This window comes from Kwoniella newhampshirensis, chromosome 13 (assembly GCF_039105145.1).
Source record: "Kwoniella newhampshirensis strain CBS 13917 chromosome 13, whole genome shotgun sequence".
Taxonomy (NCBI): domain Eukaryota; kingdom Fungi; phylum Basidiomycota; class Tremellomycetes; order Tremellales; family Cryptococcaceae; genus Kwoniella; species Kwoniella newhampshirensis.
Genome location: NC_089966.1, coordinates 118,459 through 143,946, shown reverse-complemented (window position 1 = coordinate 143,946; position 25,488 = coordinate 118,459). Strand labels below are relative to the sequence as shown.

The 25,488-nt window shown below is 50.5% G+C and overlaps 8 protein-coding genes across 8 annotated transcripts; 5 read left to right on the top strand and 3 right to left on the bottom strand.

Annotated features, from left to right (window-relative positions):
* Positions 1-638: 638 nt before the first annotated feature.
* On the top strand, positions 639-2,608 carry IAR55_006033 (uncharacterized protein; the record flags this gene model as incomplete). The annotated part of the gene is made up of 9 exons (XM_066949120.1): positions 639-1,003; positions 1,065-1,161; positions 1,231-1,279; positions 1,350-1,736; positions 1,809-1,871; positions 1,931-2,149; positions 2,244-2,318; positions 2,389-2,462; positions 2,534-2,608. The coding sequence occupies 9 exons, from the start codon at positions 639-641 to the stop codon at positions 2,606-2,608; spliced, it is 1,404 nt and encodes a 467-aa protein (XP_066800128.1).
* Positions 2,609-2,750: 142 nt separating this feature from the next.
* IAR55_006032 (uncharacterized protein) lies at positions 2,751-3,686 on the bottom strand (the record flags this gene model as incomplete). The annotated part of the gene is made up of 4 exons (XM_066949119.1): positions 2,751-2,984; positions 3,056-3,165; positions 3,291-3,396; positions 3,504-3,686. The coding sequence occupies 4 exons, from the start codon at positions 3,684-3,686 to the stop codon at positions 2,751-2,753; spliced, it is 633 nt and encodes a 210-aa protein (XP_066800127.1).
* A 266-nt stretch (positions 3,687-3,952) lies between these two features.
* Positions 3,953-6,470, top strand: IAR55_006031 (uncharacterized protein; the record flags this gene model as incomplete). Its single annotated transcript, XM_066949118.1, has 11 exons — positions 3,953-3,977; positions 4,029-4,057; positions 4,110-4,225; positions 4,297-4,577; positions 4,631-4,647; positions 4,705-4,716; positions 4,769-4,786; positions 4,839-5,237; positions 5,367-6,064; positions 6,123-6,268; positions 6,328-6,470. The coding sequence occupies 11 exons, from the start codon at positions 3,953-3,955 to the stop codon at positions 6,468-6,470; spliced, it is 1,884 nt and encodes a 627-aa protein (XP_066800126.1).
* Positions 6,471-6,566: 96 nt separating this feature from the next.
* IAR55_006030 (uncharacterized protein) lies at positions 6,567-8,642 on the bottom strand (the record flags this gene model as incomplete). The annotated part of the gene is made up of 9 exons (XM_066949117.1): positions 6,567-6,629; positions 6,690-6,882; positions 6,953-7,008; positions 7,072-7,302; positions 7,362-7,434; positions 7,525-7,867; positions 7,995-8,094; positions 8,168-8,434; positions 8,502-8,642. 9 exons carry the CDS (start codon positions 8,640-8,642, stop codon positions 6,567-6,569), a joined length of 1,467 nt encoding a protein of 488 aa, XP_066800125.1.
* A 702-nt stretch (positions 8,643-9,344) lies between these two features.
* On the top strand, positions 9,345-10,954 carry IAR55_006029 (uncharacterized protein; the record flags this gene model as incomplete). Its single annotated transcript, XM_066949116.1, has 8 exons — positions 9,345-9,449; positions 9,514-9,654; positions 9,716-9,804; positions 9,870-9,966; positions 10,022-10,179; positions 10,274-10,427; positions 10,484-10,594; positions 10,703-10,954. 8 exons carry the CDS (start codon positions 9,345-9,347, stop codon positions 10,952-10,954), a joined length of 1,107 nt encoding a protein of 368 aa, XP_066800124.1.
* A 106-nt stretch (positions 10,955-11,060) lies between these two features.
* IAR55_006028 (uncharacterized protein) lies at positions 11,061-13,303 on the bottom strand (the record flags this gene model as incomplete). Its single annotated transcript, XM_066949115.1, has 6 exons — positions 11,061-11,577; positions 11,628-11,824; positions 11,879-12,384; positions 12,461-12,491; positions 12,559-12,583; positions 12,657-13,303. The coding sequence occupies 6 exons, from the start codon at positions 13,301-13,303 to the stop codon at positions 11,061-11,063; spliced, it is 1,923 nt and encodes a 640-aa protein (XP_066800123.1).
* A 426-nt stretch (positions 13,304-13,729) lies between these two features.
* IAR55_006027 (uncharacterized protein) lies at positions 13,730-15,446 on the top strand (the record flags this gene model as incomplete). The annotated part of the gene is made up of 7 exons (XM_066949114.1): positions 13,730-13,826; positions 13,897-13,988; positions 14,053-14,275; positions 14,328-14,501; positions 14,560-14,981; positions 15,044-15,255; positions 15,332-15,446. 7 exons carry the CDS (start codon positions 13,730-13,732, stop codon positions 15,444-15,446), a joined length of 1,335 nt encoding a protein of 444 aa, XP_066800122.1.
* Positions 15,447-15,816: 370 nt separating this feature from the next.
* IAR55_006026 (uncharacterized protein) lies at positions 15,817-16,989 on the top strand (the record flags this gene model as incomplete). Its single annotated transcript, XM_066949113.1, has 4 exons — positions 15,817-15,854; positions 15,917-16,058; positions 16,157-16,311; positions 16,425-16,989. 4 exons carry the CDS (start codon positions 15,817-15,819, stop codon positions 16,987-16,989), a joined length of 900 nt encoding a protein of 299 aa, XP_066800121.1.
* Between the last annotated feature and the right edge of the window lie 8,499 nt (positions 16,990-25,488).

Genomic DNA, 25,488 nt, shown 5'->3' with positions numbered 1-25,488 from the left:
AAAACGATCGTCCATGCATGACGTCTACGTCGTCTCAACTTGATGAACCCTACACTCTACTGGGGAATTGGGATCGGACTGTGAAGGTCTGGGCTGTCGCTAGACACCACTCTATTACCAGTCTGAGAATGACCTCCACAACGACATCACAGAGACGCTCAACTGACAGCTACTCGCAGGCGAGCTTCTGCATGTTTTTTAAATATCACCTCACATACGATGGTGGTCTCATACTCCAAGTGCATCTCAACCACCGCGCGTTCAGGCATGGAAGTGACCCTAGTAGCGAGATCTTGAGATGACATCTGGGCAAAATCTGTGTCCAGGCGATCATCTTCTCAAGTGACACAGCTGCATCAGAGTTTCAGAGTTGATGATGATGGCCCTCGGTTACAACATACGTGAGGGTTATCTTGTACGCGCGCTTAAATCTCGGTTATCGTCATCCGTACGTCGATTACTCATTTTTTTGATTTCTTGATTTTTCTTGTCAGTGTTTATCATCATGGATGACTGATCGACTCGCAATAATCGTGTTGGAGTAACACAGTTCACTCTCTTCTTATTGCCCCTGTCGTCTTTTGGACATCTTCGACCACAGTACATCTCGGAGGCGAACACAAAGGTGAAACTCAAGCATGGCGGAGACCATCAACTTGCCTAATTTGACACCTCGGCCATCTTCCACGGAGATAGACGCCAGATCCATCTCCACGGCCCCAGCAACCGACAGCAGACCCGTCAGCTCGTTCACAACGGACAACGAACAGCAATACAACCCTGTCGACGTTCTGCCGCCAGTAGATGGTGGTCGGAGAGCATGGCTCTTTCTGATCGGTGCGACATCTATCGAAATCCTAGTATGGGGTCTGCCATTCTCCATTGGTATCTTGCATAACTACTGGACGAACACTTTGTTCAAAGGGTACGGAGAAGGGACGATCACTCTGGCTGCTACCTTGCAGACCGGGTTGCTGTACATGATTGCAGGACTGTTTGGACCGTGAGTGACAGTCTCTTTGTCTCATGGTAGCACTGCCGACGACTCAGCATCCGGATGTCAGGGTGATCACCGCGTTGCCAAGATGGCAGAAGACCATGCAGGTGTTTGGTCTGGTTGCGGCTTCCGTGTCCATGATCGCAAGTGCATTCGCTACAAAGGTGCGGTCTTGTTCTCCTTGATATATGAAAAGCTGCTGGATACGGCTGACGCTGGACGAACACAAATAGCCATGGCACCTTGTCATCACCATCGGATGTTTCTACCCTCTTTCAGGAGGTGCGTATGTCTTTGCCTCCGCCTTGTAGAGTGGTCACAAAGGCCCAGGCTGACATGCACCTGAAACCAGCCTGTTACCTACCTTGCGCTACACTTCTCTTCGAATGGTTCCACGGTCGACGAGGCATGGCATCCGGTATCATGTACGCCGGCACCGGAGTAGGAGGCACCATCTTCCCCTTCGTCATGTCCGGTCTCATCAACGGAGTAGGCTACAAGGCAGCCATGATCTCCATCGGAATTGGTTATCTCATCCTTGGGAGCATCGCTCTCATCCCGATCCAACGTCGTATCCCCCTCTCTAGGTATGATCAGAGCTCGAGCGGGGCAGCTGGAGGAGTAAGGAGAAGACAGAAGATCGATTGGTCGTTCATGAAGAGACATGCGATGTTGATGGGAACCTTGACGATCCTGATGACCAGTCTGGGTAATTTCATTCCGAGTCTGTGGCTGCCTTGTGAGTTTGCACTGTCCCTTTATCTTTTGGGAAAACAGAGCCGCTGACGAATCGACGTACTCGGTGTCATAGCTTACGCCGATGAGCTCCACCTGTCGAATCCAAGTGGTACCGCTCTCATCGCCCTGATGAATGGTAAGCTCACAATCGTCTCACCTCCCCTTTTCATCAACGCCCGCCTGACCACCCCGCAGCCGCTTCTGTTCCAGGCAATGCGCTTCTGGGCTACCTCTCCGACCGACTACCACTATACGCGGTCGTGGTCGTCTCATGTGTGGGAAGTGCGGCATCTTGTGCTTTCCTTTGGGGTTTTGGGAAACATGAAGCGGAGCTAGTCGTTTTTGTCATCATCTTCGGAGGATTGGGATTGAGTTTCTCAGCCTTGTGGTCAAAGATTATCAGTATCATCTCCAGTGAGTCAAAAGTCAATCGCGTTAAGGAGACTCATCAAGGGGCTTTGAGGACGTGAGTAGTCAGAGCTGAACAGAGATTCGTGTCTGTGTTCAGGAGATGATCCAGTTGCACCTGCTCTCGTCTTCTCCATGTTCACATTCGTTAGAGGAGTAGGCAACATATCATCTGGTAAGCCTGCCCTTAACTCTGTTCTCACAATCGCGAACCAAGAATCGGTTGACGTCGTCCACCCCTTCAGGTCCTGTATCCGATGCGCTCCTCAAGATCAGCTCGTTGAAGGGTGTTACCGGAGGATATGGGGTCCACAACTATGTAAGTGACACAGGTCATATCGGGCTGGTGACGTGTGCAACGTGTGTTGCTGACGACGATTTGTCGTACAGGGCGTGCTCCTGATCTACACTGCTGTCACCATCCTTAGCGGAGGAGCGGCAGGCCTCATGCTGAGAGGGAGATGAGGGGTATCGTACGGGCCGACACTAGGTTTGCCGGAGATGAATACAGGCGACAAGTAGCAGGTGCGCAATCAGTAAAAAAAATGCATCACTATCTCCATCTGTCGGTTGTCCTTTTTGGTACGGCTCACGCTTGGAACCTGCATCACGCTAGAGGGATTCCCGCGCTTCCTTTTCCTCCTTGGTATACTCCCGATAGACCATTATACTCTTCTCGGATGTTCTTGACCCTCTTCTCCATATCTTCCTTCTCCTCGCCATGGAGATCGTCTACCAGCTCCGCCACAGATCTAGCGGTCCAAAAGGAATTTGACTTGTTGTACAATGGTCGTTTGGCGTAATCCTGCGGTGATTCTGAGGGTGTAGGGACTTTGAACACCTGAGTGAGGAGCGGAGGATGAGCATGGTGGCTATGTTTTCTGGGAGACCGCGAGAAGAGAAGATACTCACCTCTTCTAAGATTTTGATATCGTGAGGGATGTTGAAAGTGTCCCTCGTGTCCTCGTACGTGAATAGGAAATAATGATTATCAAATCCAGACCACGTTATACCGGATAGACCTGCACCGTACACAGACACTGTCAGCTGGTCTTCCCCTTGTCTGACTGATTCCGAATATGCTGTTCCTCAGCTGGAGCCGAGGACTTCGCTGGAAAGTGTAGATGGTCAAGTATTCGGTACGTACACAAGGAACATGGTTCATGAGTCGCGAAGAAGATACAGTCTCCAGGTGGGGGTCTTTGGTCAGATGGCAGAGCATAGAATTGCTGAATACAATTTATCTCTCCGTGCTGCCGTCATAAGATGTACCGTCTCAGCTACCGACCTCCACCTTCGAGAGAGGAAAAGTGATTGCGAGTCTGATCAAGACGAGGGGGCGGTCGATAAGTCGACTCACCAAGAGAGGACTACTTGTCTCATGGTTGGTTGCGACTACGACCACACCCAAATCACTCTTCCGAAGGATAGCCGCTCCGAAGACCTTGCATCCCGCGGCGACACCCTGTGCTGTTAAGGGTATGATCTGGTCCGAAGTGGTGCTTAGGAATGCATCGAGTAGCTGCGTAGATGACCAAGACATGTTCGATGGGCTGGCGAAATTGATGTCGGTGTTGATGAAGAGTGACGGTAGAGAGGCATCTTGGTGATATCGTATATATATATATGTATATATACTTCACGAGAATCCGAAAAGTAGAGCGACGAAACGAAAACCGCCGCGATCAACGGGAAAAGATAAGGGATCAACAACAAATCACATTCGGATCTCCGGAGAGCATATCTCGTGATTCTTCCTTCGTACTGATCCATACACAATCACATCGTCAAGTCAGGTCACTACCACTGATGAGCGGTAGGAAGGCATACACCTGTGAGTTTAGGTACGCAGTGGGTTGATTGCACATACTGACCAGCTCGTCAGGTACCCCATGTCGGAAGAGGAAGATCAAGGTGAATCTCCCTTTCCCAACCTCTCGGAACTCCGCTGAATCGTATAATTCAGTGTGATCGACATCGTACATGTGGTCATTGTAGTCGGAAGAACATTGTCTGTGAATGGCCATCTAACGGCGTTACGATAGAAGACGAGGCGAATGTCAAAGGAGGGGCATCGTTACCGTAAGTCCAGGACTGACATCCTCAGAACCGTCTCTTCACTCCAAGCGCTGATACATTTCGACCTGATGCAGACCCTCTGATTCCCCCAGAGGCAACAGACAGAATGATGGCAATGCTTCAGCCGGACCATCTTACTCGTCGACCCCGACGCCGATGGTAGATGTGCCTCATACGGTAGTACACGCTGAACAGCTCGACCATTCGATCCTGAACGATCCGACGGGAAGTCCGCCCCCGAAATCGTCCCATCCTTCAAATCGAGAACACCGTCGAGCGTTCCCGTTCTACGGAGGATCGGTGACTGGGGATGGGATGGTCACTGACGAGCTTATGAAGGCTCTGCCTCAAAGAGGTGAGTCAGAAGTCGGACTGATAACTTCTCGCTGGCTAACACGTCTCGTTCAGCCCAAGCAGATGCGTTGGTAAGTCCTCTCGACTCACTCCGATCTTCAACGTGACTGATCTGCCCTCCTCACCAGCTGCGAGTCTATGTAGGTCTCCCTACTCTATCAGACTGGATGTCAGCTGACGCGTTGTCTTTAGCTCGAAAGAGTAGAATGGGTGGGTACGAACACGCCGCACCCCTTGCTTTGCTGACGATCATCGGGCCAAGATCCACCATCCCCTGCACATCCCTACTTTTCTCGCACAGTACAACAAGTTTTGGACCATGGATCCCGCTCATCGGCGTCATTCGGTACACTCCCGATGGCTTGCCTTGCTGTATATGACCCTGTGTCTGGGCGATCATTTCAGCGACGAGGAGGTCACAACAGACCCAACGATGGAAGGGAGACTACTGATTGTGAGTCTGCCTGGTGACGAATCCGCTGACGATCTACAGGCGTGTGAAGATGCTCTGGCACACTCAGACTTCCTTAATCAGCCTTCGACCGAGACACTACAGACGATCATATGCATGGGACTATATCTCAACAACAAGAATAGAGTCTCGGCGGCGAGGTCGTTATTGGGCACAGCCATCAAGATGGCTATCTCCATGGGCATGTCGGTGAGTTTACTGAACCCTTGATTCATGCTTATAATCAGCGGATACCGAATGAGTCGACTGTGAACGATCCAGATGGCATCATAGAGCGAGAAGTGAGTCGATATGCCCTTGCAGCGATCTGACGGACAGCTTGGTCGCCGGATCTGGTGGTCTCTGGTCAGCCAGGATGCATACACTGCGTCAACTAGCGGTTTCACCTACCTCATCAATCTCACACATTCCACCACAAGCTTGTTTGCCAATGTGGATGACGAAGATATACGTGGAGGATCCGCGTACTTCTCGAAACCAATGAATGAGATCACCACGTCGACATATCACATCGCGAAGATCGACTTTGCTTTAGTCGTCAGACGATTCATCGATGCTATCAATGCAAATTTCCCGGATGCCTCTTACGAGGATCTCATGGATCTGGACCATCGTTTCCGACAGGTATACGAAGCACTCCCAGCTCAATTACGGCCCGATTTGCCTCAGCCTTTCGAAATATCCTTTGCGGGTGCGAGACGGTATCTCGTCGAACAGCGTATCTTCATGGGTATAACCTTGCATAACCGAGTCATGCGACTCCATCGCGCGTACATGGTCAGGGGATACGATGATCCTCGTTTCGCCTACTCCACCCGAGTATGTCTGGATTCAGCCTACGCCCTGCTTGATTTGGTAAGACAAAGCCCGCAGACGTTGTGTCGGTGGTGGGTCGTCTTGGTACATGTATGGACGGGAGGGTTGATCATTTCCGCGGATCTTGTGAGGGGTGCTCGGGACGAGGCTACACGACAAAGACAAAGGGATGGCGTAGGAATGGCAATAGCACTACTCGAGTGAGCTGCCTGGTCTCGCTTTCTTTGATCTGTTACGGGGTAGCTGACAGTTCAACAGACCTATCTCAAGAACCAGTCCCGTTGCTCTGCGAGGTGTCAAGGTCCTAAAATCATTGCTGAGTCAAGACACGCACACGAGTATGCGAAGACACAAGCGACCCATTGAATCAAGCTCTGAACCAAGTCCCCACGAACCAAGTATAAGTGCGTCCGATTCCAGCTTGAGTGAGCTGTCCAAGCTGATATGGAGTCATTCACTGTAGCCTCGATAGCAGAACTCGAACAATTGCTTCGAGAAGCTGCTTCTCAGACTACGACTTATACGACTGCCCCAACTCCTGTTAGCGCTGTGCCGGATCAGTCATTGGAATTTTGGCAGTCACTATTTGCCATGAATCAGTGGTAACGCTGTTGTAGGCAGGTTCACCTTTTTGAATGCATTTGACGTTGAGGAAACGAGAAGTATATATTTTGGCAACTTTAGTTTTGTGGGGAGATTCTCTCATTTCTCTACGTCGAACTTGGGCTCGGAACTCTTGCCTTCGTGAGACAAATAAGTCACCTCCTGAACACCCAAACCATCAGCCCACGGAATCAAGGACGACCAGCCGCAGGGATCGCTCACAGGTTCTGATTCCTCCTCAACGTTGACGTTTCGCTTATCGTCCCAGATATAAAGAGCTTTCCAGATGAGCATGACGACACCACCTGCGATCGCGCACACTCCACAGATGACGAGACCATGTTTGTATCGAGGTGCATCTTTGGGTTTGAACACGTTTGAGCCTGCAAATCCGGCCATTTGGATGAAAGCGACGCTGCGATCAGGGATCGATCAATGATTGATCCTCTGACTAGACCTCGGATTGAAGAAGAACTGGGACTCACTAGCAAGCCAAAGCTACTGGTCTTCTCCGTTCTTCAAATCGACTACTGAGCCATGACTATTATCGACCATACCTTCATCAGCACTCTAATCCCTCCGACCAAGAAAAACAGGTACTCACCGCATTGATAGCTTGACCACAACCCATCGTTCCTGCCGTCATGAGATAACCGCCATAGAGCACCCTCTTCCCCACGGAACTGGGGGCGAGTGCGAGCCACAGACTGCCAGCGGAGGAGAAAGCCATGGCGATGAAGATGTGGAGTCCGCGTTCTCTCAGCTTGTCACTGCTGTAGGCGAGCGAGACGGAGAAGACGAGCCCGATTGCAGAGGCAGGTGCGGCCATTCCGTTCTATATCATATCTTCGATCAGCACCGGCTCTCTTGAGGCTGATGACGGGATGAGCTTACCGCTGTGAAACCTGTGTAGCCTAATGACTTGATGACGCTTGGACCATAGGTGTTGATAGGAGTTAAGATGACGCTGCGTAGATTTATATTTTTATCAGTATTTCCGCGTCGAGATTGCAAAAGGGGACTCGTCGACGAAGGGAAAGGGTTTGAGTCAACTCACGAGGACAGGAAAGCAGCGCAACAATGACCATACAATCTCCAGTCGAGCAGTGTGTCCTTCACATCGACGAACTGGATCCTGCTCCCTCTCACGAACTCCTTCTTCGGATCATCCAACAACACTCTCGCCGAGAGGATGGCGGCGTCTCGCTCGTTCAAAATTGGGAACAGGAGACTCTTTCCGCCTTCCATGGGACTTGATGGGAAGTACAGCAAGGCGAGGACGGAGACGAAGATGGTCATGAGACCTTCGATGAGGAAGAGCCATTGCCAGCCGTGCCAGCCGTGTTTGTGGTTGAGACCTCGAAGAATGCCAAGTGCGAGCGGACCAGAGACCATGCCCGCTGAGTTGGAGAAAGTAAATAGAAATCCAATCAGTTGTGTTTCCTCGGGAGCAGCACATCATCGTACAGCATTGAATGGCAGCGGATGAGAGTAGAGCGGGCCAAATAAAGTACGCTGTTGACTCACCAAAACTGTTGGCCGCCCAGAAAATCGCGAGTCGCAAACTGAGTTCGCCATTCTTGTAAAATCGAGTGATATACCATGCCATGCCCGGGATGAAACCGGCCTGTCATTCGATCAACATCGTCAACGAGATCGTTCTCCAGCTCGACTGAGCCGAGTCGATCTACCACACGTACCTCTCCCGAGGCCAACAAGAAACGTGTGGCGTAAAAGCCTCCTTTATTTGTCATGAAGGCTTGACAGAGGGTCAACAATCCCCAGACGAACATGATACAGGGCACCCATCGATGCGGTCCGAACATCTTTGCCAGCATGTTACTGGGCAATTCGAAGAGGACGAAACCCAATGTGAAGAGAGTCTGACCGATGTTCACGTTCGCAGTGGTGATATGCAGATCCTTGAGGATGGTGTCGGTCTGCGCGTTACCGAGATTGGTTCGGTCCTGTTCCGAGTCAGAACACGAAGATGGTCAGGACACAGATCATCTTCAGCCATAGTGACTAACTCACGAATTGAAGCATTAAAAAGGATAGGACGATAGCTGGTAAGACCAGGAAGTCGACCTTACGAACTGCTCTCGCCTCTTCCTCAGTCGTGTAGTCGACATCATCGTGACGATTGTCTCTTTGGTCGATGGTAGATGAAGACATGTTGGATGATCTTGTACGTCGCTCGTGAAGTGATTTCGTCGTCTTCTTTCTCTTTTTCGGGATCGGAATGAAGCGAAGAGTTCTCCTCGTGAACCTGAACCCTTCTTTATATATCCGTTCTCTCTCTTCCACCCATCTTGATCCTTATCGTCTTGGTCGCTGCAGCAGTCCGCTGGGTCTCTTCCGTGCACCGATCTCCGATAACGTCTTCACTTTCAAGTCCGAGCGAATTGTAAGTTATAGATAGCTGATGTCGCCATAATTGACATGTTCGTTGGCGCCGGCACGCAATCAACGACGATCTCTTATCAAATCTACCTCTGTCCGATTCGGTAGTCCGAGCATGAGACCAAACGATCTTTCGCATCCAGTTCCTCGATTGAGTAATAACCAAAAAGTCTCGCGATATTGTAGTCCGTAGCCCGTAGCCTGTGTTCGGAGGTCCGTTTTCTTGTTCCTCCACTTTGCGTGACCAGTCCGGCTTTGGAGATACGATCTTGGTGGACGAGCAGGAGGGAGAGGCGTCATTTCGGCTCTCGGTGTCCACTAGCTCACATCTCTCGGCCAAGATTTCTTTCGACAGAGTATAAGAGCCGACCAGGCCATGCAGAAAGGACAAGATGTCAACCCACAAAGTTTCGCCAACGATCGTCTACATCTGCCGCTCTTACCAGTCATTCAGACATCTAGTGACAAGACAGCATGGACCAGAATATCACTCGAAGACGAGGAGTCGGTACCAGAGGTATCGACGAGAAGACAGCTCTCAAGGGGTACACTGTCATCGCTCCGCTTACCAGCAAAAAGGTCATTCTTTCGCTCTTGGTTCACCTCCACTTGCAGGTCGCTGACATCCCCGGGTCACTCGCAGGTGTATCTCATCAACAACGCCGGTGAAGCGGTACACGAGTGGAATCTTCCATACCGCGTAGGACGATATGCCCGTATCCTTCCTAACGGTAATCTCATGGTCGGCATGAAAGATCCCGATGCGCCCGCACCCTTTCAATTCGTGAGTGGAACCCCCTTTTGATCTATGTCGTGCTTTTTCATCTGACATTGCCAGGGGACAGTTCAACAAATATGGCGGTGGAGTGTATATGGAGTTGGACCCAGAAGGCAACGTGATCCATGAGCTGCGAGACCCGTTGGGTCATCATGAGTGAGTGATTGGACGATTTCACCACCACGTACAGATAGGGCAACGGACTGACACGGGTGTCGCAGCTGTTTCTACGAAGGGGACGGACACTTCTTCTACGCTGGGTTGGAAGCTCTCACACCTGAGAAACAAGCAGCTCTCCCCGGTGGTGTATCTGGCACCGTAAGTCCCCTTGCAAATCGCCAGTTATGAATCAAGGCTGACGTGTTTTGTATAGGAAGCGCCCGATGGCAAAGTCTACGCCGACACTATCCGAGAAGTCAAGGACGGTAAACTCGTCTGGGAATGGCGAGTATCTGAACATCTCGATCCCAAGATCTTCCCGCTTCAGACCCATTACCCAAGAGAACATTGGCCTTTGATCAATGCCATCTAGTGAGTTTACATCACTCCATTCCTTCCCTCTCTAAATACCATCTTCGAGGTAGGTGTTCGATAGTATGCTGACCAAGGTATATGTATCATTCAGTCCTTTGCGTGATGGGAACATCCTTGCCTCGATGAGGAGTGTCTCAGCAGTCGTCATCATCAGCAAAGAGACCGGCGAGATCATCTGGCATCTCGACTCGTCTGTCGTCGCTCAGCAACATTGCGCTAACGAATTGCCCAACGGTAATATCCTGGTAAGTCGCCTTTGCTTGCGAGGCTCGAGATCATGGAGCTTACACGTCTTATGCAGATCTTCGACAATGGCGCGTTCAGACATCGAGAGAGTTTCCAGTACTCTCGAGCAATCGAAGTGGATCGGACGACCAAGAAGATCGTCTGGCAATGGAATGCTCCGACCAAGGTGAGCGCCTCCTGTGATCCATTCTACCTCCAATACACCAGATCGATGAGCGGTCCTCCTCAAATGATCCACGGTATGAGCAGATACTGATTGGTCTTTTGGATTTAGGAAACGTTCTATACCCCATTCATGGGTTCCGCCCAACGTCTACCTAACGGCAATACTCTTCTGTGCGAATCAGCATTCGGTCGAGTCGTCGAGATCAATACTCAGAATCAACTATGTTGGGAATACGTCTGTCCTTATTTCTCAATCTATCCGGAGGCCGAGGCTGCTAGCTTCTTCCCCACTGAATCCAACGCCTTGTTCAGAGCATACAAGTATGCTCCGGAGGAAATTCCCTGGCTCAATGATGCGTAGTAGATAGAGTCCAGGATCAAATAGCTTTTGCATCGATATGATTATACTTATGGCTGCTTGACCAGAACTACAATCGTACAATCTACTTTACAAGAGGAAGCAGCAATCAAGCTGCACCTGCCACATCTAGCTCCTTAGACGGGCCGACTCTCGTCCCTTTACCCAGCAGAGAATGAACGATGCTTCCCGATCCGTTTTGCCGTGTTGTCGGCGTGTGAGTCTGGGCAAACACCTTTTCGTCGATCGATTTCGATCGCTCATTCGTCCATGAGCAAGCGCATTCCACCCCTTCCTCCCCTCTGCCAGAGACCGCTGACCGGTTCTTGATCCACATCTCCAGCAATCCCACAACAGTTCCATTCCCTCCACTTTGACTCTTCCTTTGAGCTCCTGCCAGTTGTCTCATCGCCGCTGGCAGTGATTTTCCGGGCTCTAGACACATTTCGGCGTCTTCTAGCGGATCCGGACCAGAGATAAGAGTCGGAGCGATAACGATCGCCAGATTTAGCGGTGACATCTTGGTGGAAGCTTCGTGGATGGAGAGGTGATGCAGGATGTGGACAACGTATTCGATTATCAGTCGAACGGCAGGCAGCAAAGTAGGCAGGAAAGCCGTCCGAATACTTTTTAGAGCATAAGCACGAGTCGTACGGTTGTGGGTGAAACCACTCACTCTGATGGTGTTGCCACAGATCGAACGGTACCATAGTCGTTTGGCTTGATCATAGGAGTAGTCGACTCCGCGAGGAATTTGCTCAGTATTTTGGGAGCCAATAGCGGATCCTGTCTCGCTAAGTCGACCCAAGGTAGGTTGGGTTGAGAATCGATTGGCATGGCAAGGATGCCCATCAATGGCGGCAATAACTCAGACTGCGTAAGACTATCAGTGACACATTATCGAAAAGCGATCAATATGGGACTCACATTGGAACCTCGTCGAAATACCCCTTCGGTCGTGGTACATTCAGAAAGTATGACCTTTCTCAGCTCCACCAATAGAGGCGGCACCTTTCCACCACATTCTTGGACGAGTTTCACGGTATCTCTTCTCCAGTAACCCGCTGTGCTCTGTGCATCGCCCGCCATTGGCTCTGTCTCGTCCTCAATCGCAAGGCCTTGGAAAGGCAAGTAGGATGCCGCTGTGCCGACCGCGGAAGAGAGCGTCTGGAATCCCCAAGAAGCGATGCTGCTGTCACTGTCGTGCTTTTTCAAGGGTGGACGAGGGAAGGTGGGCGCAGTTGCTGCTGTCGCGGGCAGGAGATTTGTATGATGTCGTAATGCCCTAGCCTCCGCTTGCAGTACTGGTAATGTGACGTCTGTGCCTTTGAGTGGTACGGAGTGAGTGTAATAAAGTGATAGGAGGGATGGAAGGGGGTGCAATTTTGGGTATGATTTAGGTGATATAAAAGGTAGTATGAAAGGGAGAAGAGCTATAAGACAACTATCAGCCTGATATGCAGGAACAGGCTGAAGAGAAAACGGAAATAAACTTTGCTGCAAACGTACTACGCGTAAAGAGAGAAGGATGTACGATGTACTGCAATGAACGAGATTTAGCTTCCTACTACGTATTGCATTGATAAAAGCGTCGAAAGGCTACTCACCAGTCGTTTCAAGTTCTTACGGTACCTGAGATGGTACGAATCAGTTTGACCGAACTATCACCCTCGCCCAGATGAAAACTCAGATGAAAGCTACTCACCTCCTTGGGATACGCTTCCATTTCCATACCCACCAAGCGATTCCCGGAAGCTTCCTCGTCTCCTTGTCTTTGCCTTTCGCGTTCACTTCTGGGCTCTCGGCAGCCAGGATAACCATTACGTATCCTCCTTCTCCTTCCTCGCCAACCCAAGGTTCCAATCGTCTCAGCAGGATGTCGAACAGCTCATCATTATTTATTGTGGGAGGCGCACGATTGATGTGGGCAATGGATAGTACCAGCATGTGATTCGGTATAGGGGTCGGATGTGTGGTCAGTGTAGGGTAGAGGATCGAGGACGTATCCAAGGGTTGTGAACGGAGCTTTTGACTGAACGACGACGATGCGACTGATTCGAAAGATGGTCGATTTGTAACAATGTCAGAATCCTTTGAGACGGAAGAGGAACCGTCGTCATCCCTCCACATGGATGACAGTCCACTCCGACGCCAAATCTCCTTGCCTCCACGACTGACAAAACGCATGGTCTTGGAGGCGTACGTGTCGTCTGCGTCCGGTGGCAGTGTGGGTCGAGAGGCAGCTCTTGATAACCTGGACAACGTTGGAATTAGAGGCGCAGTAGATTGAGAAGACGATGAAGCTTCGGAAGAAGCTGTCACGGAGTCTTGCAGAGTAACAGGAGCTGACATGATCGTCAAGTGACGAGACCCTCGTCTGAGAGTACAGACGGTGCAACCCAAGGGGGGATGACAGGTTACGAGAGGAAAGCTCAAGATCAAATGTTGCAGCAGAAGGATAAGGTTGAGATAGCTCCCCAACTCCAACTTGTAAACAAAATGGGCCGAGGCCTAGGCCTTTGGGCGACAGATCTCTCACGGTGTACTGCAAAAGAGGGACAGGTTGCGACCCCGCTTTTCATCACGTGGCATATCCGGATTACCCCGCATTTCCATTTCCAGATCACGCCATCGATGACTTTCTTCCCAAAAAATCGGGTTATGAGCGTGACCATTTTGGAATAACAATCATCATGTATATACCCTTGGTCATTCGCCATCTCGTCTTTCTCATCTCGTTCATTCAATCCATCACCCGTGCTCGCCACCTCACCAGCCATGTCCACGTCTATCCTTCCTAGAGCTTTCCCTTCTCTGGCTCGTCTCGCTTCTTCCTCAGCCGGAGGTAAGCACAAGGTGGTAGTCATCGGTGGAGGTCAGTGAGGTTCACCCTGTTGCTCGCGAGTCCGAGACGCTGATGTGTCCTTTCAACGTCCTTGATGCAGGTGCTGGTGGTCTCGCCGCCGCCAATCAGATCTACAATGCCTTTAAGGCGCAAGGCAAGACTCTTGCCGACGGTGACGTCGCTATCGTCGATGTGAGCTCCGAGGACTCATTAGACAAAAACAATGAAGCTGACTTGGCATTTTCTGCCATCGCAGGCCAACCAAAATCATGATTATCAGCCTGGATGGACAATCGTCGGTTCCGGCCTGGCGGCCAAGGAATCTTACAGACGTCCTCTTGCTTCTCTCATCTCTCCTAACTTTGCACACATTCCCCAAAACGCATCCGGCTTCGAGCCAGGAGCTAACAAGGTACTTCTTGCTGATGGAAGCAAGCTTGGATATGACTACTTGGTCGTTGCTGCCGGTATCCAAATCAGTATGTCGCTGTCGCTGTGAACTGTTCAGCTTTTGTTGATAGTCCTGTATAGATTTCGACAAGGTGAAGGGTTTGTCTGGAGCTTTGGCCGACCCTTCGAAGTCCAAGGTCTCCTCCATTTACACCTATGAAACTGCCGATAAGACCTGGGATTTGATTCACAACTTCAAAGGCGAGGGTGAAGCCATTTTCACCCAGCCCTTCGGTGTAGTCAAGTGTGCTGGTGGTGCGTTCGGCTTACATGATCCTTCTCAACTTGCCAAGCTAATATTCGCATCTTTCAGCTCCTCAAAAGATCGCTTATATGTCAGACTCGTACTGGAAGTCAGCAAACGTCCCCGCTCACTCCACTTTTGTCACCGGGATGCCGACCATGTTCGCTGTACCCCACTACTCCAAAGCCCTCGACGCTATCCGTCAGAAGAAGGGTATCGATGGGGAGTTCAACACCAATCTCGTCGAGATCCGACCGGATGAGAAGGTTGCCGTGTTCGAAGTCCTCGCTGGCGAGAACAAGGGAAAGAAAATCGAGAAGGAGTACGGGGTCCTCCATGCTGTTCCTCCCATGGGACCGTTGGACTGGATCAAGCAGTCTCCTTTGGCAGACTCTGTCGGTTGGGTGGATGTGGACCAGGGAACACTACAGCACAAGAAATACGAAAATGTTTTCTCCCTTGGTGACTCTTCTTCTCTCCCTACTTCCAAGGTCAGCTCTAATTCTCTGCAACTCCGCGCACACATGAGGCTGATATGTAACCTTTGTCGCAGACCGCTGCAGCTATTACTGGTCAGACTCCCGTTCTTACCCACAACCTCGTGACTCTCATGGAGACCGGCAAGGTCGGCAACGCTATCTATGATGGTTACACTTCATGTCCGCTCTTCACCGGTCGCGGCGAACTCCTTCTCGCCGAGTTCAAGTATGGTGCTCAGCGAAAGGAGACATTCGGCAGATTCATTGACCAATCGGTACCCAACAGGTAAGTCTCTTCGCTATCATGTCAAAAGATCGGCAATAGTTTGGCAGCATCAGAGCTGACAATGGTTGGATTTTAGATTATTCTACCATCTTACAAAGGATGTCATGCCGCGAGCCTACTTCTCCCGGATGCTCAAGGGCAACTGGTACGGTCCCAAGACCATCTTCCCTCCTCAGTTTCTCCCCTCATAGACGAGATGATAGCCCACACGTTCGTCACGCCTGGTTGTATCCACTAGAACATAGAGACGGAAAGGCCAATCGCATGCACAACACATCTTGTTGCTTTGGGTTGCATCAAAGACGAGGCTATGCTATGAAAGGAGGTGATTTCATCGTCTCTTGGAAGACGAACGTGTGTGTCTATCGTGAAAACGTTCTTGTCGAAGAAAGGAAGTGACAAGTCCCCTCTCTGTGTTAAAAGATAGCGCTCAGGCGAAGATATATAAGGGACAGGGAATCAGAGGACCTGTATCGCCGACAATTTGACTGACATTATTAACAACTCCGTACTTTTTCACTGCTCCATTGACCTCTCCCCACCGACAGATTGACTCTTGCTATGTTGCTCTACCTCGTCCGACACGGCAAGACTGACCTGTATGTTATTTTCCGTAGTAGTGACGAAGATCCGCGTTCTCCACTGATTCACCGATGACCAGCAATGAAGCTGGTAGGGTTCAAGGCCTGATCGACGAGCCTCTCTCGCCAGGAGGTATTGATCAGGCTCAAAAGCTCGCGCAACATCTAAAATTGGTACCGTTTACCGAAGCGTGGTCGAGTCCACTCAAGCGTGCTCAAGAGGTGGGTCGAAGGGACGACTGATTTTCCTTCATTCTTCCAAGCGTTGCGTTCAATCTCTTTGGGAGATACAAGAGAGGCTGAAGTCTTCGTTCGGGTAGACAGCCAGGACCATCCTTGCTGCTCAGCCGAGATCCAAGGCCAAGCTGTACGTTGATGGGCGACTTCGTGCCCGTTCTATGGGCTCTGCTGAGGGACAAATATGGGCTCAAATATGTGAGGCGTTGAATGAGTGTGGTATCGAATCGGAAGATCAGTAAGTTAAGTATAGTTGCTATTCTCCTTTCTCTCTTCGCTATTTGATCCTGGTCCCAGCGGTAGTAATTTCGCTTGACTGAGCGTGCCACACACCGCTGACCTAGTACTTAGATTGAAGAGACGTCTTCATGATTGGCTCTCCGTCCTCATCAAAATGCACATCCCAGCATCATCCGCCACCGCAACCGCCACCGCAACCGCCACCACACCGCTGTCGCCTCTCTCCCCATTGTCTGCGGCCAACCCTTTCAACAGTGAGACAGTCGCTTCACGCGTTCGAGCTCTTCCTCGACCAGGAATCGCACGTACCCCTAGTGCCTGTGCCAACTCTGGGAAAAGCGGAAGTGGGATCGTCCTCGTACTCTCCCACCAAGAATGTCTGACCGCGTTACTCAAGTTGCTTACCGGGTCAGAAGCAGTGTCAAAGCCAGACCAGACCGGTGACAAATCTGACGAGATGCCCAAGAGTCCCATCGATCTCCATATTCCTGATAGCGTGGTGGTCAGGAACGGAGATATGGTAGGGACTGGAATGGGGAATGCCAGCGTGGCGATTTTAAGAGTGTGGTGGGAGGAAGGCGAGGACGGGACCTTGGAAGCGAGAGGAAGGCTGGAGGCTTGGGGTGATAAGGAGCATCTCTTGGATGAGTATGAAGACGTGCATGATTATGTTTAAGATGTGAAGAAGGTTGGCCCAGGCGGTAGAGAGCCGCAAACCTTTCGCATATGGGAGTGACCACGGTAGTATTCGAGACTGTCAGTAGACGAGGATGCAGCTCTGCCGCGAGATTTTGTGGGGTGCCGCAAACAAGATACATGACATATCGAACACTCAGCCTTCCACGTCAGTAAGCGAGAGCTCTCGTGGTCGAAGACCCCTCGTCACATATTGTCCAGGCGAGCTCGATGCCATTGTCATCGATCTGCCTGGATATCCGGATCTGAAACACCGCCCCGCAGCATGTGTTGAGGGACTCCATGAGCGCTTGCTACAGTCTGTCCCCATTACGCCCATTTTCAATCTTGACAAGTAGCATCTCAAAGTCCTACTTGACAGCGGGCCTGATCAGCTCTGAAGATCGAGAGGGTTTGGGACCGACAAGATTGACCTCGGAGTGACGTCCCTCGATCTCCGTCGCTTTGTCCCTGTAACGTTGCTCTGAATCTGCCACGTCGATCGTGGTTTTGGACTCGTCCTTTACGGTACGGATCTGACTGCGAGTCATCAGGTGTCATTTACATGAGTCAGTGATGACACTTATCAATGAGGAGTCCTTGTGACGTTGTTCCCAGCCTGCCATGTCGATCGTGGCCTTGTAATCGCCCCTCTGGTGCTGAGGTCTGACTGCGAAATTACACCTTCTCGTCAGATGTCAGTCACCACGACTTGGTGATCACGTGAACCCAAAGCGAGTCCCTGTGAACGTTGTTCTCATCATCTGATGTCGATCGCGGCGCCATGTTGGAATCGTCTGACATAGTGACAGTCCAGACTTTGAGATCAAACCAGCTCATCAGTCACAGTACGTTAGCTGATGATCAGCCACGCCAGACTCCGACTATGAGCGATGACCGGGAGCTTTCTTGACGGCACGCAAAGGACGATGTGACGCATGAAAATGTGACAGAAAAACAAGGGATCTGAACATCTCGAATCGTATGGTTGCGTTTGCTTCCGCCGTTGACAGCATGATGCCGACAGCGAAGGGTGCCTTCAGGACGCAAGTACCTGATGAATGTCGGAGGACGACCATGTGTGTCAACATTGCCCTTATTGCCAAAGAAGAGTGACTCCAAGCTGTGAACACATGTACCTATTCAACCTGACCTTTCGGAGAAGATCTTTGGGACATACTTCGTGAACATGACTGATTGAGGTGGTGTGTACGCTTGCCACGTTCAATGAACAGATTCAAACACGTTTGTCGTGACGAGAGGTCCAGAGCGACCAGGGTCCCGATGTCACCCACTCCAAACCTTATCGGACTTGATCATGGCCGTCAACCCGGCCGAATTAGCCAATTTGGTCTGATTCGCGACACCCCAGCTAGAAGAAGTGCGACTCGCAACGCCACGGTCATCGAATAGGAAATGAGCAATTGAGCAATAATATTAACTGTCATGTACCTGAAAAGCGAAATTGAGCGACTGCTTGGGGAGTCGGCATCGCCGGACCACAGAGAATGCTGATAGGACGTCGGCATCGTGGTTCAATGATGGTTCATCTGTGACATTCTGATCATTCATTATTGTATTGTTGATCATTAACTGATCATTACAAATTCTCCTAAGTTAATGATTTAAACAATCTCTTGAATGATGCCAAAGTCAAAACCTACCGTCCCAAAATTGATATCAAGTCGCGATTTTTCAGCACCAAGCAGTGTGATCTGGAGACGTGTGACGCTCAGTGATCTTGCTTCTGTTCAGTTCCCGGTTGGAATGAATGGTTGACATTACCGGTTTGTACAACACATGACGTCTACTTCCAACGTCCCGTTTGCGGTACTTCTCCCATCAAGACAAAACGGAGTGGAGTCATCCATATATGTCGTCAGAGACGGAGAGTGAGAAAGTCGGTGAGGGGCGTGGCCTTCTTTTTCGGCATCGACATATAACCTCATGAATCCGTCATCGCCGTCCCCTTCTACATCATTGATGAAGATGCCGTTGAGCTACCAAAGGCCGTGCGCTCGCACGAAGGATTTGCCGTGACCTCTTAGGGCCCCACAGAGACCTGTCTATTCAGATGGCCCAGTAGTCACCACGAAACAGGGTAGTCGAGCAGGGAAACGATTTAAGCACAAATCGACCGATGGTGTCTCCGTTATCAACGTAAAATACCGCAACGTAAGCAGGTAGGTCTCGTGGAGAAAAAAGGATCCCACTCACCCAGATGTGTCTGTTCACGCTGCGGGGTAAGGGTGGACCAGCTGGACTTTATGGCATGGCTCCGATCTTACGGTATAGATAACTAGATGAATTCAACCTTGAAGGGGAAAAAGGTATTCCTGATCTGGGAGCTCATTAACGCCGCCCTTGGTCATCCCTCCCGTCCTCCGATCTGCACTTTTCCTCGCACGAGATTTGTACGGGTTTCGTCTCTCCGATACGATCTGAATGGAGCCAGTCCAAGTGAGCCGTCCCATGCCGCTTCCTTCCAATGAGATCCGCGTCACGGCTCGTGGGAGATATTCGCCCTTGAGCGTGATCGTTTTCGACCAGTTCGAGCGGACACAACGAGATCACCCCAGCCCTTGTTGGCGATAGGCCCTCCGTCAACTCTAATTTTGGATCGAGTCACTCCTTCCTGTTGGTTGTTCGGTTGCCTGTTCCATGCTACATGTCAGTCTCAGGGAGCGAGCGGTGATCGTCTGCTGTCTGTCTCGTACCGGAAGATGGTAAATTTCACGCGTAGCCGTCGCCAATACCGCCAGTATCGGCCTACCTCAGCTTCTGGGACTAGATTCAGGGGCAGCTTCCGGACCAGTGGCTTGAGAAGCAGCAATACAACCTGCGTCTTTGCAAGGCTTATACACTTAGGGTCAGTGATTATGCGCGACTGGGAGCGAGGGAAAAGAAGCCTTGGGTTTGTGTCGATTGAGGTTATCTGAGCCCACAGCTGAATCGTTACCGGTTCTAGTAGTCTCAAGTGAAATGTATCACTCCTCCAGCCTCTCTGTCACAATGCTGCAGATTCATTCGCGTGACACCCTGAAGGCTAAACTGCAGAGTACATCCTTGTGTCAATATGAGGTGTATACCAGCGCGTGTTCTGGACCCCCAGAGCCTCCCTACCGGACTATGACGAATAGCCATAAGACCCAGTTGGCAGCGGAACCCTTGCGCCTCTCAACACCCTGCACAGAGTCTCGGAGAATATGTGCGAAGAGATGTCTCACCTTTTGACCTCTCTTCCCACCCCAACGTGGCGTTTCTCACCCTCGTTGTCTTGCGACTGGAATGGGAAGGTCTCAAAGGATCGTCCTCGTTCCCCGGATCTCATCAAACAGGAAATGAACGACAGTACAGACACGGACAGATAAGGCAGACCACCGATCATCAATCTTTGCCCGTAGGACAACGAGGTGCCCCTCGCGATCGCAAATTGATGAGGGTCAGTAGACCTGACCGGTAGTCTCGTTCCTCTTGTCCGATGGGGCTGTTCCTTTCAAGCATGTTGGGTGCCTGCTTGGCATGCGCGCGCCCCGAGGAGGAGCCGGACTGGTGGAGTGTATTTGTATTTTCAGGTCGGCCAGAACTCGACGCACAATAACCGGTCCTCGTATGGTTGAAGAAGGGTTGAAGAAGGGTTGAAGAAGGGGAAGAAGCGCACATGCGGAGAGTGGGAGAACATCGAAACAGAATCTATGATAATCAAGGAGCCCATAGCGGGTGGGAAGCAATGACGGAATCGTGTGCAATATGTCTGTTAATCCTCCGATATCGAAAGGCGACGAGAGAGGAAGGATGAGTGTAGGAGTGACAAAAAAGGCATAATCGGTTTAGTGTTGTATTGACAACGCACTACTAGCGGTCCAAAACTGACCCAACGAGCACGGGAGTGAAAGAGAGCAAGGACAGGAGCGATCGTCGCCGCTCCAGAATGTAGTCGTCATCTCACCGATGTCCTGTCATAGTATCCGGAATGTAATTTCAATCTCAGTCTCGTCTCGTCGTGTATAACAGTAATTCTTGTCGCTCGTTGCCATCGTCATCGTCGAGAAGCATTCTTCTTGCACTGCATCTCCGTCCCAGTGACAACACGACACCAATCGATCCACCCCTCCCATACTACATTTTCCCTTGTTGCCGGCAGTGAACCAAACCTCACACTTAGTCATCACCTCGATATCGGCCCCGCGCTTGGCTTGGATCATTGTCTAGCGACGTGTGGACTGATAACGCTCCACACTCTGCGTTCAACGTGGAGACTAAAACGTAAGGGAGTTTGCGCCAGAAATAGACTTTGACGATATAAAGTGTGGTCAATATCCGGAACGTTTGTCAATTACAGGTGAGATATCCGCATCGCTTCTCGGGCCCCCCTTACTCATTGACTCCAGCTGCGAAGACGGTTCTATCTCTCTCTGGAAGGGGATGGATCACTGAGCTTCCACAGTCTGCCATATCCAGTCTACAACACTTCCACAGTACGCCATATCCAGTCTACAACATTACCTGGTGAATTGGAGAGCATCACGCGGTTCGGCCAATTTTATCGGCTGCTTTGGCCGAGGTCGCATCTCCGTCGCCGCCGCTCATCTTCCACTCCTCTGCGGTCTCTTGCATCTTATCGCACATTCTCACGGTCAACAACACAATACAAAGGTTCCACTATCCATTCGTTCGAGTCCTACACTTGTACATATCCTTAAATCGACCTCAGTAAGACACACCCCATCCACTTATCTATCAGAGCAACCCTTACCGGTCAAACCCGGAACAGTCGTCGTCATCGCTCGAACGCCGATCGACGATAAGGGGAAGCAAGACAGAAAGCATCCGAAGCTAATTCGCATCACTTGATCCTCATTTCGCCTTTATTCCATTCAAACCACAACCATCCGGTTCGGCATCGCATATAGCACTGTACTGTGATTGGGCTCAAGCATAGGAGTAGCAACGAACACTCAGCCGGGATACGAACACCATCGGTTCGGAAAATCATACCACTCCAGTACCGCAGTTCTGGGTCAGCAGGTCGGACTGAGAAGGAGGAAGGCGGAAAGCTTTACAACGGTGAGCACAGCATCTTTATTATTGCACTACCACCTGAGCAAATTCTATTTCGTTGCGAGAAGTGACGTTCTTCGGCTTGCTCTCGTTCGAGCTGTTGCTTCCGCCAGTGCTTCGAATTGAAAACTACCTTGTTTGCGAGTTGTGATTGATACCTTCTCCCTCCCCACTCCTCCTTCGCCTCTCGGTATGCCATACGTGGCTGTATACAAACTGCAGTACGAACTTTCTTACTGGAACACATGTCTGGGAAACGACGCCCTTGTGAACAGCATCATTTCTTTCTTGCCAGATGCTTCGCTCTTTACCATCCTTTTGTCTTGTCGTCTTTGTCACTCAAGTTTTTCTCTGTTACGGCTTAACGATACCCAATCCAAACCTTCGGGCAGAGGTTAGTCATCACTCCACATACAGCTCTCCCATCGGATCTATTGTTTCTGCCGTGTGATTCCCCCTTCGTTTTCCCTTCGTCACCACAAATGTCATGCTGGTGCCTCTTCCCAACTCAACCTTAATGATTAGGGTAGGAGGCAAGTTGGAATCATGTGAGGGTTTCTCTCAACTCGGGTCTTCCCTCGTGTCCCAAGTCTGGCCCACATGTCTCAACTTCCAGTAATCCTCGGCCTCTTTATTTTTTTGGATCGAAACCGTTCTCACAAATCTCTCCTATCGTATCCATCGTACTCTCCTGGTGACGGCACGCCCTTTCTGTGGTGATAGACAAGGCTGATGTAAGGGATGATTTTCGTCAAATCACAGCAAACAAACACTACGTTCAAGTCAAACACATCGCCTTTGGCCAAAGTTCTCATCCCACTCCAACCCTAATCATCGTTCATCCTTATCCTTCGACTGGAGAACCCGTTTCTCACACGCGGATACATAGGTGGTAGAACGACAGTGTCGAACCTCAACTCACTCCAGTTGATTCAGCCCCGGGAAAGCAAAGGGATACCTCAACCCACTCAACCGCCATCTCATTCAATCTTTCACGCCATACTCGACACTCCATCGCACAGCCAGTCGTATTACTCTTTATCCTTCTTCATTTATCTCTTCATCCTACTTGTCGTCAAGCGACTTACTCGAATCGAGGAGAAACGAGAACTCAACCTTGGTGGACAACAAGCAGCAAACACACGGTCAAGCACTCGTATCTTAGACACGAAGAGGAGAATATTGGCTTGAGAGAGTGATATGAAACGAAACAGCGCTTGATTTACCCAGGTGAGTGTTCACTCTTCTTTACGTTTAGTGGTGGTAGTGGTGGTGGTCCTGGTGGTGGTGGTGGTGGTGGTGGTGGTGGTGAAAGAACATCGCCATCGATCGTTTTGTGTAAATCGTGTGCGAACAAAGATACGCCCTTGTGTATCGGGGCATGTGGGTGGCAACATGGTTGCCGGAGGTGAACGCTTTCTATCGCTTTAGATCCACGCCTTCATTTCTCGTCCGACTGTGCTATCTGTACTGTTGCGCTCCTTCGCCATGGTCATCGCCCTTCCATCTTGTGTATATCCCTTTACATCTCCCTTCTTCTTCGCCATCCATACTCCAATGATTGTCGCGGTTATCTCCCCGGGAGGCCGAGCGTTTGTTGCCGCGCAGCCAAAAGCCGGCAGGTCTTTTCTGGGTCTCGGACCGAAAGGGTCTGGAGGTGAAAGGAAGGCCGTGATCGGTGCGAGTTTGCTTGTCGGAAGTGTGGCGACGAGAAGGACGAACCCACGGTGTCTTTGTTGTTTCCCCCGATATCATCATTTCTTATGGCATTTCTCCCTTGAATTCAATCCTACTTGATCCCGTCTGTTAAAGAAGCCCGTTGTGTTTATAGGTGTGACATACTGACTCGACTGTATCATCGGCGAAGCTCGGATTCCAGATCTCATATCCCTGGGTGTGAAGTGAGATACAGACCCAAACAGGTGAGTAGCGAAAGTCTGTGTTTCGGCACAGCTTGATCGCTCATGATCATAGTAGATACGCGTTCGATCTCGAATCGTTCCCTATAAATTGCGGGGTGACTCCTTTGCTGTCGTCTTACCTGTGAGTTGTTAGGCTCTTTACGTAGTCAGTGCGGATATCAGATTCTGTTTCCCAGCTCCCATGTGGCTGTCTGCGGCGCAGAGTCAACTGGTCACCATCCTATCGCGCCTGTCTGTCACCTTGCGCTGTTTTGCCAGTGGTGGGGACAGATCAGACATGTCCCCGCGCGTGTGCTTTTCTGCGTTCTCCTCCGATCAGTAGACCTCCCCTGGCGACGAGGCACCATTACGCAGTTGTGGTGTGCCCGAGTTCCTCTTGATCTCCAAGCGGATCTTGTCCCGAGAGCCGTTTACATCCGCTTTGTTGTCCCTTCTTTCGAAGGAGTTGATTCTGAGACTCCATCATCGCATTCCCTGGTTCCGCGACGAATGAGTCGTCGCGTTTGATAATGTCACTTGTTGTTGACAAGCCGCTCCCCTCGAGCGGTGCTTGCTTTCCATTGCCGTACAACCGTTTCACCTTTTCCAACGCATCCCGACATCTATATATCGAGATAGCGTCGTCCTACCATCTCTTTCGGCTTTTCTTTCTTCTTGTTACGACACTGGGTGACTCATCGGATCGATGACTCCGCGGATCGCGGAGAGGCTAGGGGGCAATGATCGTCTCGGAAGAAAGAGATCGGAAGAAACGGACTTACTGAATTTTCTTTTTTCTTTTCCTTTTTTTTCACTTGTCCGCATCCTTTTTGAATTCTCCATGCGCGCAATCTGTGTGACAGGGACATGCAGGAGTCATTGGGATACAGAGCTGATCTGAGACTATTGATCAAATCATGCAGAGCCAGTTGTTGGACCGACACGTAAATTGTTGGACCCCATACACATAATAATCACAACACACATTTTGCCGATCGCGTCGATCAAACCCGTCCTGTACTTCACTCGGTCCAGCGAGAGAGATCGAACGGTCCGTTAAGGCGCGGCGATAAGGTGAGTCATACATTTTATACGATAAGCGCAAATTTGATTCGGTTCACCCAGTAATCATATAAAGGGAGACATGTGCTGATGGCATTCCGGTTTCCATCTTTGGTCTCTTCCCTTTTGGCTGTTCAAATGTTCCGGTTGCATGGGTTTGCCGACATTATTACAACTCCGAATCACATCAAATTTTTCCTCTCAGGCCTCAGGAACGCTTTCATTCGTTTAGCATACAACCGACCGGCGGCGCAGACTTGTTTTCACACGTATCTCTACCTCGATAACAATACAGAATCCAGACCCGGGTGAGTTCACATTTGGCATCATCCTCATTGTCATTGTATCGTCGCCGTCCATGTTCCAGCTTTCTCTCGGCGCTTCTGCTCCAACAACAGTAGTTTCCTTTATTATTTCGCTTGATTTGTTGTCTATGGGGTCTAGCAAGGGTGCTGGAATCAAAGCCTAAAGTTTAT